Source organism: Nerophis ophidion, linkage group LG02 (genome assembly GCF_033978795.1).
Source record: "Nerophis ophidion isolate RoL-2023_Sa linkage group LG02, RoL_Noph_v1.0, whole genome shotgun sequence".
Taxonomy (NCBI): domain Eukaryota; kingdom Metazoa; phylum Chordata; class Actinopteri; order Syngnathiformes; family Syngnathidae; genus Nerophis; species Nerophis ophidion.
The window spans coordinates 66,032,799-66,046,813 of record NC_084612.1 but is presented as its reverse complement, the minus strand read 5'-3'; the positions used below and the strand labels follow the sequence as shown (position 1 = coordinate 66,046,813).

Here is a 14,015-nt window from a genome sequence, read left to right as displayed (position 1 = left end):
CTCCACACAGAAAAATCCCGAGCCTGGGATTGAACCCAGGACTGCTCAGGACCTTCGTATTGTGAGGCAGACGCACCAATATATCAATGATGAAATATTAACATTGCAACACATGCCAATACGGCCTTTTTCGTTTACTAAATTGTAATTTTAAATTTCCCGGGAAGTGTCCTGTTGAAAACGTCTCGGAATGATGGCTTATGTTGACGCGTGTTTGTGACGTTATTGGTTGGAGCGGACATTTTAGCCCAGCACCACAAACGGCTAAAAGTCGTCTGATTTAACCGCATAATTGCTGAATCTTTTGCAATTTGTTCAATTAATAACGGAGACGTCAAAGAAGGATGCTGTTAGTGGAAAGCGGTGGATTGCAGCTGCCTTTAGCAACCAAACCACAGCCGGTGTTTCTTGGTTTGTTGTGAAGGTTTAATATGGAACAGAGCGGTCAGGCGAACATGTTTCTCTACATGTCAACCGGCAGGTTTCGGTGAAAAAATTGTGGTAATAAGTTGGCTCTTACCGGAGACATGAGCGGAGCTTGCGTCCTCCTGCAGCTGTCAAAAGAGGCAGCTGCGACTTCATGGCTTCTCTCAGAGACACTGGCGGTCACCACACCCCTCCGACTTTCAGGTATGACTATATAATCTCACTAAAACACTAGTAACACCATAAGAAGATAAGGGATTTTCCAAAATTATCCTAGTAATGTGTCTAATAACATCTGAATCGCTCCGACTGCCGTCGCTTTTTTTTTCTTTTTTCTAGTGCTTCACTCTAACTTTCCTCATTCACGAATCTTTCATCCTCGCTCAAATTAATGGGGAAATCGTCGCTTTCTCGGTCCGAATCGCTCTTGCTGCTGCTGGCTATGATTATAAACAATGTGAGGATGTGAGGAACCCTACAACCAGTGATGTCACACGCACATCGTCTGCTACTTCCGGTACAGGCAAGGCTTTTTTATAAGCGACCAAAAGTTGCGAACTTTATCGTCAATGTTCTCTACTAAATCCTTTCAGCAAAAATATGGCAATATCGCGAAATGATCAAGTATGACACATAGAATGGACCTGCTATCCCCGTTTGAATAAGAAAATGTAATTTCAGTAGGCCTTTAACTTCCAAACCCACTTTTATGTACATGAGTGTCCCTGCAAGAATATCATTTGTACTTACATTAGGTGCAATAGTGTATAAACATGATTTTTTTCCACGTATAAATAACTTTAAATCCAATTAGGAAGGGGTGTAAAACGTACGGCCCGAGGGCCCACGAACAGGTTTTATTCGGACTGCGGGATGAGTTTGTTGGTATATAAATTTACTTGAATTTTTGAATGAAATAAACTGCTGTTCTAAATGTGTCCACTGGATGTCGCAATAGCAATTATCTGTATCTTTGTAGATGATGCTACATATGTACAAAATAAACCACATGGAAAATGATCAAACTACATAAATAACATCCTGATATCATTTTTTTTAAATCTTGATAGTGTAAATCAGGGGTGCCCATACTTTCTGCAGGCGAGCTACTTTTCAATTGACCAACTCGAGGGGATCTACCTCATTTATATATATATCATTTATATTTATTTATTTATGAAAGAGACATTTTTGTAAACAAGTTAAATGTGTTTAATGATAATACAAGCATGTGTAACACATATAGATGTCTTTCTTTCACAAAGACAAGAATATAAGTTGGTGTATTACCTGATTCTGATGACTTGCATTGATTGGAATCAGACAGTAATGATGATAACGCCCACATTTTCAAATGGAGGAGAAAAAAAGTTGTCCTTTCTGTACAATACCACATGAAAGTGGTTGGTTTTTGGCATCTAATTCATCCAGCTTCTATACACTTTACAAGAAAAACATTGGCGGCAAATTCCGTAGCTTGCTTGATTGACATTCACGGCACCCAAGGGTCTTGTGAGATGACGCTGGCTGCTGCCAGTTCATTATTATGAAAAAATGACAGAGAGGAAGGCGAGAAACACTTTTTATTTCAACAGACTTTCGCGCCGTTCCTTCCGTCAAAACTCTAAAGGCCGACTGCACATTTCCTATCTTCACAATAAAAGCCCTGCTTTATGCTGCCTGTGCTAACAAAATAAGAGTCTCGGAAAGCTGGCGTGCACAAGTGATGTGCACGCCAGCTTTCTGAGGGATCGCTTGTGCACGCCAGTTTTCCGAGACTCTGTATTTAGTTAGCGCAGGCAGCATGAAGCAGGGCTTTTATTGTGAAGATAGGAAATGTGCAGTCAGCCTTTAGAGTTTTGACGGAAGGTACGGCGCGAAGGTCTGTTGAAATAAAAAGTGTTTCTCGCCTTCCTCTCGGTCATATTTTCATAATAATGATCTTGCAGCAGCCAACGTCATCTCACAAGACCCTCCGGTACCGTGAATGTCATTTAAGTGACGTCTTGGTGAAGATTGATGATCACTAATTTTTAGGTCTATTTTTTTTAAAAGCCTGGCTGGAGATCGACTGACACACCCCCCGCGGTTGACCGGTAGCTCGCGATCGACGTAATGGGCACCCCTGGTGTAAATTAACACATTTAGAATTATCACATCATCTATTCAGAAAATATATAAACAATGACAAATAAATTATATAAACCAGGGGTGTCAAACTCATTTTAGATGGGGGGCCACACGGAGAAAAATCTACTCCCAATTGGGCCGGACTGGTAAAATCACGGCACGATAACTTAAAAATAAAGACAACTTCAGATTGTTTTCTGTGTTTAAAAACAGAACAAGCACATTCTGAAATTGTACAAATCATGTTTTTTTTTTATACTTACATGTTGCGGTTAAACATGCATTTGTCATTAAATATATTTTCTGAATCAATGATGTGATAATGTTCATCAGTCAACTCCTTGGTGTTCATTTTCAATCTATCAAGATAAAAAAAAATATATCAAAATCAAATCACAGGATGTTATTTATGTAGTTTGCTCATTTTCCTCGACTGGTGCACTAAAATGTATATTTTCTGAATAGATGATGTGATCATTCTAAATGTGTTAATTTACACTTAAGATACAAAAATTATATCAATATCAAATTACAGGATGTTATGTAGTTTGATCATTTTGCATGTGGTTTATTTTGTACATATATCTACAAAGAATTGCTATATAACGACATCCAGTGGACACGTCTAGAACAGCTGTTACTTTCATTAAAAAATTTGAGGTTATATTTTATACTTAGCTAACTCATCCCGCGGGCCGGTTAAAACCTGTTTGCGGGCCTGATCCGGCCCCCGGGGCTGTACATTTGATACCTCTGACTTAAGTGTTTAATTTCCAAACCCACTTTTATGTAAACGAATATCCCTGCAAGAATATTATTTGTACTTACAATAGGTGCAGTCGCCGTGCGTAAACATACTTTTTTGCACGTATAAATCACTTTAAATCACAACCCATCCCTAATGGAAATCCTTTAAGGCAGGCGTGTCAAACGTACGACCCGAGGGCCGGATCAGGCCCGTGAACAGGTTTTATCCGGCCCGTGGGGTGATTTTGCTGGTATAAACATTAACTTGAAATTTTTGAATGAAAGAAACAGCTGTTCTAAATGTGTCCACTAGATGCCGCAATAGCAATTATTTGTATCTTTGTATAAAATAAACCACGTTAGTACATCAGTCGAGGAAAATGAACAAACTACACTAATACTGTAATTTGATTTATATATTTTTTTTATCTTGATGGATCGTAATTTTACAGCAATGAGTTGACTAACATTATCACACAATGTATTCAGAAAATATAAATAATGACAAATCAATCCATGTTTACTTATATAGCCCTAAATCACTAGTGTCTCAAAGGGCTGCACAAACCACTACGACATCCTCGGTAAGCCTACATAAGGGCAAGGAAAACTCACACCCAGTGGGACGTCGGTGACAATGATGACTATGAGAACCTTGGAGAGGAGGAAAGCAATGGATGTGGAGCGGGTCTAACATGATACTGTGAAAGTTCAATCCATAATGGATCCAACACAGTCGCAAGAGTCCAGTCCAAAGCGGATCCAACACAGCAGCGAGAGTCCAGTCCAAAGCGGAGCTAGCAGGAAACCATCCCAAGCGGAGGCGGATCAGCAGCGCAGAGATGTCCCCAGCCGATACACAGGCAAGCAGTACATGGCCACCGGATCGGACCGGACCCCCTCCACAAGGGAGAGTGGGACATAGGAGAAAAAGAAAAGAAACGGCAGATCAACTGGTCTAAAAAGGGAGTCTATTTAAAGGCTAGAGTATACAGATGAGTTTTAAGGTGAGACTTAAATGCTTCTACTGTGGTGGCATCTCGAACTTTTACCGGGAGGGCATTCCAGAGTACTGGAGCCCGAAATGAAAAAGCTCTATAGCCCGCAGACTTTTTTTGGGCTTTGGGAATCACCAATAAGCCAGAGTCCTTTGAACGCAGATTTCTTGCCGGGACATATGGTGCAATACAATCGGCAAGATAGGATGGAGCTAGACCGTGTAGTATTTTATACGTAAGTAGTAAAACCTTAAAGTCACATCTTAAGTGCACAGGAAGCCAGTGCAGGTGAGCCAGTACAGGCGTAATATGATCAAACTTTCTTGTTCTTGTCAAAAGTCTAGCAGCCGCATTTTGTACCAACTGTAATCTTTTAATGCTAGACATGGGGAGACCCGAAAATAATACGTTACAGTAGTCGAGGCGAGACGTAACAAATGCATGGATAATGATCTCAGCGTCTTTAGTGGACAGAATGGAGCGAATTTTAGCGATATTACGGAGATGAAAGAAGGCCGTTTTAGTAAAGCTTTTAATGTGTGCCTCAAAGGAGAGAGTTGGGTCGAAGATAATACCCAGATTCTTTACCGTGTCGCCTTGTTTAATTGTTTGGTTGTCAAATGTTAGAGTTGTATTATTAAATAGAGTTCGGTGTCTAGCAGGACCGATAATCAGCATTTCCGTTTTTTTGGCGTTGAGTTGCAAAAAGTTAGCGGACATCCATTGTTTAATTTCATTAAGACACGCCTCCAGCTGACTACAATCCGGCGTGTTGGTCAGCTTCAGGGGCATGTAGAGTTAGGTGTCATCAGCATAACAGTGAAAGCTAACACCGTATTTGCGTATGATGTCACCTAGCGGCAGCATGTAGATGCTGAAGAGTGCAGGGCCAAAGGACCGAACCCTGGGGAACTCCACACGTTACCTTAACGTAGTCCGAGGTCACATTGTTATGGGCGGCACACTGCTTCCTATCAGTAAGATAAGAGTTAAACCAAGACAGGGCTAAGTCTGACATACCAATTCGTTTTGATACGTTCTAATAAAATATTATCATCGACGGTATCGAAAGCTGCGCTAAGATCGGGGAGCAGCAACATAGATGACGCATCAGAATCCATCGTTAGCAATAGATCATTAGTCATTTTGGCGAGGGCTGTCTCCGTGGAGTGATTTGCCCTGAAACCGGATTGAAAGGTTTCACATAGATTGTTAGACGCTAAGTGTTCATTTAACTGCTCCGAAATAATTTTTTCGAGGATTTTTGAAATAAAGGGAAGGTGAGACACCGGTCGGTAGTTTACCATGAGGTTAGGATCAAGGTTAGGTCTTTTAAGAAGAGGATGAATAACCGCTTTTTTGAATGCTAGGGGAACAGTGCCCGAGGAAAGTGATAAGTTTATAATATTTAGCACTGATGGACCTAATAATACAAAGAGCTCCTTGATCAGTTTCCCAGGAAGAGGGTCAAGTAAACATGTTGTTTGTTTTATTCCATTTACACGTAATAAATAAATAAATAAATAAAATATATATACTATTAACCACAACATATATTAAAAAACAACATTATGATTTGTACATTTTTAGAATGTGCTTGTTCTATTTTGAAACAAAGAAAACAATCTGAAGTTGTCTTTATTTTTAAGTTATCGTGCTGTGATTTTACCAGTCCAGCCCACCTGGCAGTAAATCATTCTCCATGTCAGAAAGAGAAAGACATGATGCAGTATTATCGGCTCACAGATGCTACCTGGTGGTGGGTTAAGCGCACCGCAGCTAGTCCTGGATAGTCTTACTCCTGAATGCTCAAGTCACACACAGAAGTGAAGAAAAAATACAACCTGACGTATAAGTGGGAAATTCTAGTTTTAATCTATATTTAGAAAAACCTCATTTGAAACCAAAATGTAGTGTAAACCCTAATTTTGACCTTAAACCAGGATTTAAAAAAATCTCAATATGAAACCTTGACTAGGGTTTCATACCAGTGGTAGGATTATTTTGAACCCAAATTGAAAAGCCTTATTTTAAAACCCAAACCTAATTTAACACTAAACCAAGTGTAAACCATTGAATCTGAATTCTAAACTAAAACTTTAATTCATTTTGAAACCAAATCCTAGTGTAAACCCGAATTTTGAACCGTAACCCGGATTTTAAAAATCTCAATTTGAAACCTCGACGAGGGTTTCATACCAGCAGTAAGATTTTCAACCCTAATTGAAAAGCGTAATTAAAAAAACCCTAACTTAATTCAACTCTAAACTAAGTTTAAACCTGTAAATCCGAATTTTAAACTCAAACCCTAATTGACACCCTCACCCCTTTTGACACTTAAACAGAATGTAAACCAAATTTTGACCTTAAAAAAACTTGATACCAGCGCTAGGGTGTACTTGAACCCTAAACCCAGTGTAAACCCTAAATCTAAATGTAAAAAAAAAAAAATCGTAATTAGAAAAGCCCAATTTAAGAACCCTAATAGTTAACTTAAACCCTGATTAAAAAAAATAATAATTGAGAACCTCATCTGAAAATATGTTCCCTCCAAGTAAAGTGTAACCCAAATTTGAAACAAAGTCACTTAGTAAATTTTAAAACACTAACCTTGATGTAAAAACCTAAATTTTATAGACCTGGAAACACATTAAATTAAATCTGTTAGGCCCTGTGATGAGGTGGCGACTTGTCCAGGGTGTACACCGCCTTCCGCCCGATTGTAGCTGAAGTAGGCTCCAGCGCCCCCTGCGACCCCTAAGGGAATAAGCGGTAGAAAAATGGATGGAAGGACTTCAATTGACTCTAAAATTGAAAAAGCAGCACTAATAATAGAAAAATAAGTCTGGGCTTATGCTGAAAGTCACCACTAGATGGCGCCACATCCTAACCAACGTCTCCCATGCATTTTAAACAAGAGTGCAATATAAAATAAAACTACAGATACTGTAGATTTTATTATCAGACCATAAAATATACATAAATTCCTGAGCATTAATACATCCATGTCAAACTTGCAGGATTTATTATCTTAAAACGATGAGACAAATGCATCACAGTGGTTGAGAACATGCAGCTGACTATTGCGACGTGACATGTGGGGCCAAGGTCTTTTTGGGTGTTGCACAACATAAACATAAAACAATCAAATAGAAGGAAAAGTATTCATTCTTAATAATCAATACAAGATGCTTTAAAAATGATCCAACCTTTACCCTACATGTGATATCTAACTCCTTTTTCATCCCGCACCGACAAGACGACCTTATGACTTTAGGACACACGAAACCGTTTAAAAGCTGATTCCAAAACACACAGACGACACCTCATTGCATCGTCTTCACTGAGAGGTTTGCCGGCACGAAAATTATTTCCCTTTTTGCCCTCCAATAACCGCACACGACTCATTTACATCTTCAAGTAAATGAAATTGTTAGTTTTTTTTAAATGGGGGAGGCTGCTTGGATTGGTGACACATGGCAACACAACTAATGTGCCAATGGTCACATCTGCTTTGCAGCGACCTTTTAAAATTGGCTTCCGACACGAGTCCGTCCAGAGATAACTGCTTCTGGAGGAGGAGGGCGGGTACTAACCTAATTTGGGCGCCTCATTTTCGTACTGCGGCGGCGGCGTGATGGGCTCAATGGTCACTGGGTTGTGCGTAGGGCTGCGGATTTGGATGCGGAAGTCCTTCAGGTGGAGTTTGTCCGACTTAATCCTCCTCACCCGCAGGGGGCGAAGTAAGCGGCTGGCCCGGCTGGTGGTGCGCGTCGGCAGACTGGGCTGACGCGCCGATGCGTCGGCCTGGGGCTCCGCGACGCCGGCCGTTTGTGCTTCTGGGGGTGCGGACTCGTTCAGAGGCGTGTCCTCTGCGGTGCGGTTGTTGGGCTCCGCCCCCTCGTTCTCCACGGCTGCTATGATGTCCTCGTAGGAGGGCAGGTGGGTGTTGCTTTGGCGAAGGTTGCTCTGGCGGACGGGGTAGTCATTGCTGCCGACCACCTCGTCATAGGTCGGAACGTTGAAAGAAGCTGGATCTGGTGCTCTGGGAAGAACGTGACAAAACCTTAGAGTTTCATTGCAGGCCTGGTCGGGCTTCAGATTAGTGTTAGGGTTAGAAATTAGTGCTTTATTGTAGGATTAGGTTTTGAAATTATTATTTCATTTTTGGATTAGGGCAGACATGGGCAAAGTAAAACCGTTAAACTTTTCAATCTGGCCTGCGGGACATTCCCAAATAATTGTTTCTGGATGTTGTTGATAAATGGCTTTCGCTTTGCATAGTAGAGCTTTAACTTGCACTTACAGATGTAGCGACGAACTGTATTTAGTAGGGGTGTAACAGTACGTGTATTTGTATCGAACCGTTTCGGTACGGGGGTTTCGGTTGGGCACGCAAGTTATACAATTTAATAAATCAGAAACTGATGACATAGTGCTGTATTTTCTTCTTTATCTCTTTTTTTCAACCAAAAATGCTTTGCTCTGATTAGGAGGTACTTGAATTACCATTTTTTTCGGACTATAAGTCACAGTTTTTTGCATAGTTTGGTGCGAGATATACTCCGGAGCGACTTATGTGTGAAATTATTAACATTACCGTAAAATATCAAATATTATTTATCTCATTCGCGGAAGAGACGAAGAAAATGTCATCAATCGTCACACACATGTCAGCCAATAACAATTCGGCGGGGGAGAGTCATGGAATGCTAACTGCTATATGCTATATGCCAGTGGTCCCCAACCTTTTTGTATCCGCGGACCGGTCAACGCTTAATAATTTGTCCCGCGGCCCAGGGGGGGGGTCTTTATTTTTTATTTATTTTTCTTTGTCATGAAAATGGGGCGTTTTTGTCATGAAAAAGGGAGGTTTTTGTGGTTGATGCACTAATTGTAAGTGTATATTGTGTTTTTAATGTTGATTTAATAAAAATAAAAAAAATAAATAAAAAAAAAAAAAAAAAAAAAATATATATATATAAAAATGAATAAAAAATTATTCTGTGGCCCGGTGGTTGGGGACCACTGCTATATGCTACTGGTGTAGCTGGTTAAGATGGATAATTTCATCGTTGGCGGTAACTTATAAAAACTGAGAAGGGCTGAACAAAAATGGCACCAAAAAGAAGATCATGTACTGCAGATTACAAGCTGGACGTAGTGAAATATGCAGCAGAAAACGACAAGAGGAAGCGGCGCATACCTTTGAAGTTGGCAGAGTTGTTTAGAAGAGACATCGAGGAAGAAAATTTAATCGGATTTATCGATTAGGAGTGACAGATAGCATGTTCTATATGTTAATAGTTATTTGAATGACTCTTACCATAATATGTTACGTTAACATACCAGGCACCTTCTCCGTTGTTTTTTTTATGAGTCATATAACGTACACTTATTCAGCCTGTTGTTCACTATTCTTTATTTTAAATTGCCTGTCAAATGTCTATTCTTGGAGTTGGATTTTATCAAATAAATTTCCCCCAAAAATGCGACTTATACTCCAGTGCGACATACAGTATATTTTAGGGGTGTAACGGTACACAAAAATTTCAGTTCGGTACGTACCTCGGTTCAGAGGCCACGGTTCGGTTCATTTTCGGTACAGTAAGAAAACAACAAAATATACATTTTTTGGTTATTTATTTACCATATTTGTAAACAATGGCTTGATCGTTTTAACATTGGGAACACTAATAATTCTGCCCACGTTAATCCACATTAAACTGCTTCAAGTTGTTGCTTTGATTAAATAAAATGACACAACTTTTCTTCTACATATAAAAAGGGCAACATTAAACAGTTTCAAGTCAACTCATCATCCTTAATTTACTACAGCAATGGGGAAGCCTGTAGTTGACTATTATTATGTAAATGTTATATTTTTATCAACATGTGATAGCATGGACCCTGCCATTCAAAACTAGGCTGTTACATTACTAATGATTCATGTAACTATAGCTGAAAATTCATCCCTGACCACCATGGAGTTTATGTAGGCTTTATGATGCACTTACATTATTTTATACACTATCAGAGACAGAAACTCTTCATTTAATATCCTTTTTTGCTGCTTCAACACCTCAATCAACACTGTCCGTAACACACACACACACGCGCACACAGCAAAATGAGTTAACGTTACGCAAAAAGCTAACTAGCCTTCACCTAAAGCCAGGACTGCGATTGAGCTGAGCGGCAGTTTGTTTCTAGAAGGTCAACGGGCTCATAGTGATGTTTAGAAAGTAGTTGACTTGGAATATAATTTGGGGAGAGTGCGTTGCTCCCCTGCTAAAGACCTATCTGCTCGACATAGACACTAATGCTCTGACGACATGCGCTCTGAATACGCATTGCTGATTGGCTTTGTATGTAACCAATAAGATGGTTGTGTGGGCGGGACAATGCAGGATGCTGTGTACAGACACAGAGACAGAACGGAGCGGAGCACCTTATTAAAGGGGAACATTATCACAATTTCAAAAGGGTTAAAAACAATAAAAATCAGTTCCCAGTGGCTTGTTGTATTTTTTAAACATTTTTACCGGTCTCGGAATATCCCTAAATAAAGTTTTAAAGTGCCTTATTTTCGCTATCTTCGAAACCACTATCCATTTCCCTGTGACGTCACACTGTGCTGCCAATGTAAACAAACAATGGGAATACCACAGCAAGATATAGTGACATTAGCTCGGATTCAAACTCGGATTTCAGCGACTTAAGCGATTCAACAGATTACGCATGTATTGAAACAGATGGTTGGAGTATGAAAGTATTGAAGAAGAAACTGAAGCTATTGAGCGAATAGCTATTGACGCTATTCATAGCCATGGCATGGCCGAATAGCTGCGTTAGCATCGCCGTTAAAATGTGCGGACCAAACGATCAGGACTTTCGCATCTTTTGACACTGGAGCAACTTAAATCCGTCGATTGGTAAGTGTTTTTTCGCATTAAATGTGGGTGGAAGGAAACGTAATATAGTTGCAAATGCATCTGCAGGTTATCCATTCATCTCTGTACCATGTCTGCTTTAGCACCGACAGTAAATAGCATGTTAGCATCGATTAGCGTAGCATGTTAGCATCGATTAGCTGGCAGTCAACATCAACAAAACTCACCTTTGTGATTTCGTTGACTATCGTTGCAAATGCATCTGCAGGTTATCCATACATCTTTGTGCAATGTCTGCTTTAGCACCGCCGGTAAAATGTGGAGACACTCCCGCACATTCAATTAGGGTCTGGCGGCAGACACTTTCGCATCTTCGGGCCAGTGGTGCAACTTGAATCCCTCCCTGTTAGTGTTGTTACACCCTCCGACAACACACCGACGAGGCATGATGTCTCCAAGGTTCCAAAAAAATAGTCAAAAAAGCGGAAAATAACAGAGCTGAGACCCGGTGTTTGTAATGTGTAGGAAATAAAAATGGCGGGTGTGTTACCTCGGCGACGTCACATTCTGACGTCATCGCCTCCAGCGCGATAAACAGAAAGGCGTTTAATTCGCCAAAATTCACCCATTTAGAGTTCGGAAATCGGTTAAAAAAATATATGGTCTTTTTTTCTGCACCATCAAGGTATATATTGACGCTTACATAGGTCTGGTGATAATGTTCCCCTTTAAGACTTTAGCATAGGCGGCTACTTCATATGTTCATGTGGAACTTGTTCGGTACTGCTCCGCACCGAACCGGAACCCCCGTACCGAAACGGTTCAATACAAATACACGTACCGCTACACCCCTAGTATATATGTTTTTTTCCTTCTTTATTATGCATTTTCGGCCGGTGCGATGTATACTCCGGAGCGACTTATAATCCGAAAAATACGGTAAAAAAATGTACATAAATGGTACATCACTGAAAAATGGTTGAGAACCACTGCTCTAAGCAGCTGCATAAAGGCTGCAAACAGAACTTTTAATAAAGTCCAGAACTATTAGATCCCATGGTTTATTTTACAAATCCATGTGGATAAAAGTCGTCGGAAACAATTAAAAAAAAAAGGTCCCATTGAGCTTGGCAATAGTTTTGTTGATTTCTAACTCAATAAATCCAGGAAATTGATAATATGAAAAACAAATCAGACTTACGGCTCTGCCTGCTCGTCCCCCACATGTTCCAGGAAAGCAGATGTTCCTGCTGCCGCCGGCTGGCCTGTGCTCTGACGAGCTCTCCGCTTGCTTCTAATGCCGAGGAAAATGGACAAAAGCAGAATGAGGAGGCCCACGCCAACCAGCACCATGGCGACCGACGAAGACTTGGAGATCGCTCCCTCTTCGTCTTCATCGCTATTGTCGACGGCATCTGTCGTGGAGTTGCCGGACGAGTTGGTGGAGCCGCCGGACGACTCGCCGTCGATGGGTATCACCGTCCACACAATCATGACCACGCCAAGGGCAATGAGGCCCACTCCCAGGGCGCAGAGGGCATAGTGAGCCCCCGAACCACTGCTCTCTGAGCTGGTGGATCTGTTGCGAGGACGCTCGTCGCTGCCGCAAATACCCCGACTGGAACACATCCCTGCAGGACACTCTGCACAAAGACAATGATAGATGTGTCAACACAAGTCAAACTGTACCAATAACACACACCTTGTTCGCATTTCAATCAAGGGAGTCAAACATACAGCCCGCGAACAGGTTTTATGAAAATGAGCTGAAATTTTGGAATGAAAGAAACATCCATCCATCCATCCATTTTCTACCGCTTATTCCCTTTGGAGTCGCGGGGGGCGCTGGTGCCTATCTCAGCTACAATCGGGTGGAAGGCGGAGTACACCCTGGACAAGGCGCTACCTCATCGCAGGGCCAACACAGATGAACAGACAACATTCACACTCACATTCACACACTAGGGACCATTTAGTGTTGCCAATCAACCTAAGAACCAGCTGTTCTAAATATGCCCACTCGGTGTCAAAATAGCAATTCTTGCCTTTTAAATTGCCTTTCAAATGTCTATTCTTGGTGTTGGGTTTTATCAAATAAATTTCCCCCCAAAATACGACTTATACTCCAGTGCGACTTATATGTTTTTTCCTTCTTTATTATGCATTTTCGGCAGGTGCGACTTATACTCCGAAAAATACGGTATATTTTTCAACTTTGTATAAGGGATAAAAAAAATACCACATTTGATATATTTAAAGAAAATACGTAGTTATTAGTAAGGGTGCCGGAGAAAAATAAAAACCCAAAACATTTTAATCGAAATTCTCATTTTGATTTTGAAATATCAATTAAGAAACAAAAAGTTTTTTTTAGGCTATCTTCACACTTACTTGCACCGTGTATACCAGGCCTGGGCCAATATGCAATCAATCACTATTCAAATAATCAAATGATAAATTAAAATTAATTTGGCCCCGTTTACACTGCACACAAAATCTGATTTTTTTTACCCTCGTGTGACACGGATCAGATTTTTTTTGCCAGTGTATACCCTCCAAAGTGTTTTGAATCTGATATTTTCCCATCAAAACCAGACCACATCAGTAAGTAGTCCAAATCAGATTGTAATGTGATCTTTTCAAATGTGACTTCAGTTTAAACGAAACGTGACCGGTCTGCAACCTGAATGTGACTTTTCCATCAACTTTGGGCATGCTGGGTCATTTGTGTGCGTGGGCAAAGATGTGGCCCCCCAGTAGAAGTGGATACTTCATCACAATATTAGGTTTCGGTGAGCAAAGCCTTTTTTGGACGAACAAA

General features: G+C 40.6%; 1 protein-coding gene across 1 annotated transcript; it reads right to left on the bottom strand.

Annotated features, from left to right (window-relative positions):
• Positions 1–7,228: 7,228 nt before the first annotated feature.
• Positions 7,229–12,834, bottom strand: tmem51b (transmembrane protein 51b). Its single transcript, XM_061888916.1, has 2 exons — positions 12,396–12,834; positions 7,229–8,346 (listed from the first exon to the last, which is right to left on the bottom strand). The coding sequence occupies exons 1-2, from the start codon at positions 12,821–12,823 to the stop codon at positions 7,893–7,895; spliced, it is 882 nt and encodes a 293-aa protein (XP_061744900.1). The 5' UTR covers positions 12,824–12,834; the 3' UTR covers positions 7,229–7,892.
• Between the last annotated feature and the right edge of the window lie 1,181 nt (positions 12,835–14,015).

Bases quoted from the DNA above. Each gene is read 5' to 3' on its own strand.
- tmem51b (XM_061888916.1), bottom strand. From the start codon at position 12,823: ATGTGTTCCAGTCGGGGTATTTGCGGCAGCGACGAGCGTCCTCGCAAC. The intron at 8,347-12,395 runs GTAAGTCTGATT...CGTTCTTCCCAG, and splicing joins GGGGACGAGCAGGCAGAGCC to AGCACCAGATCCAGCTTCTT.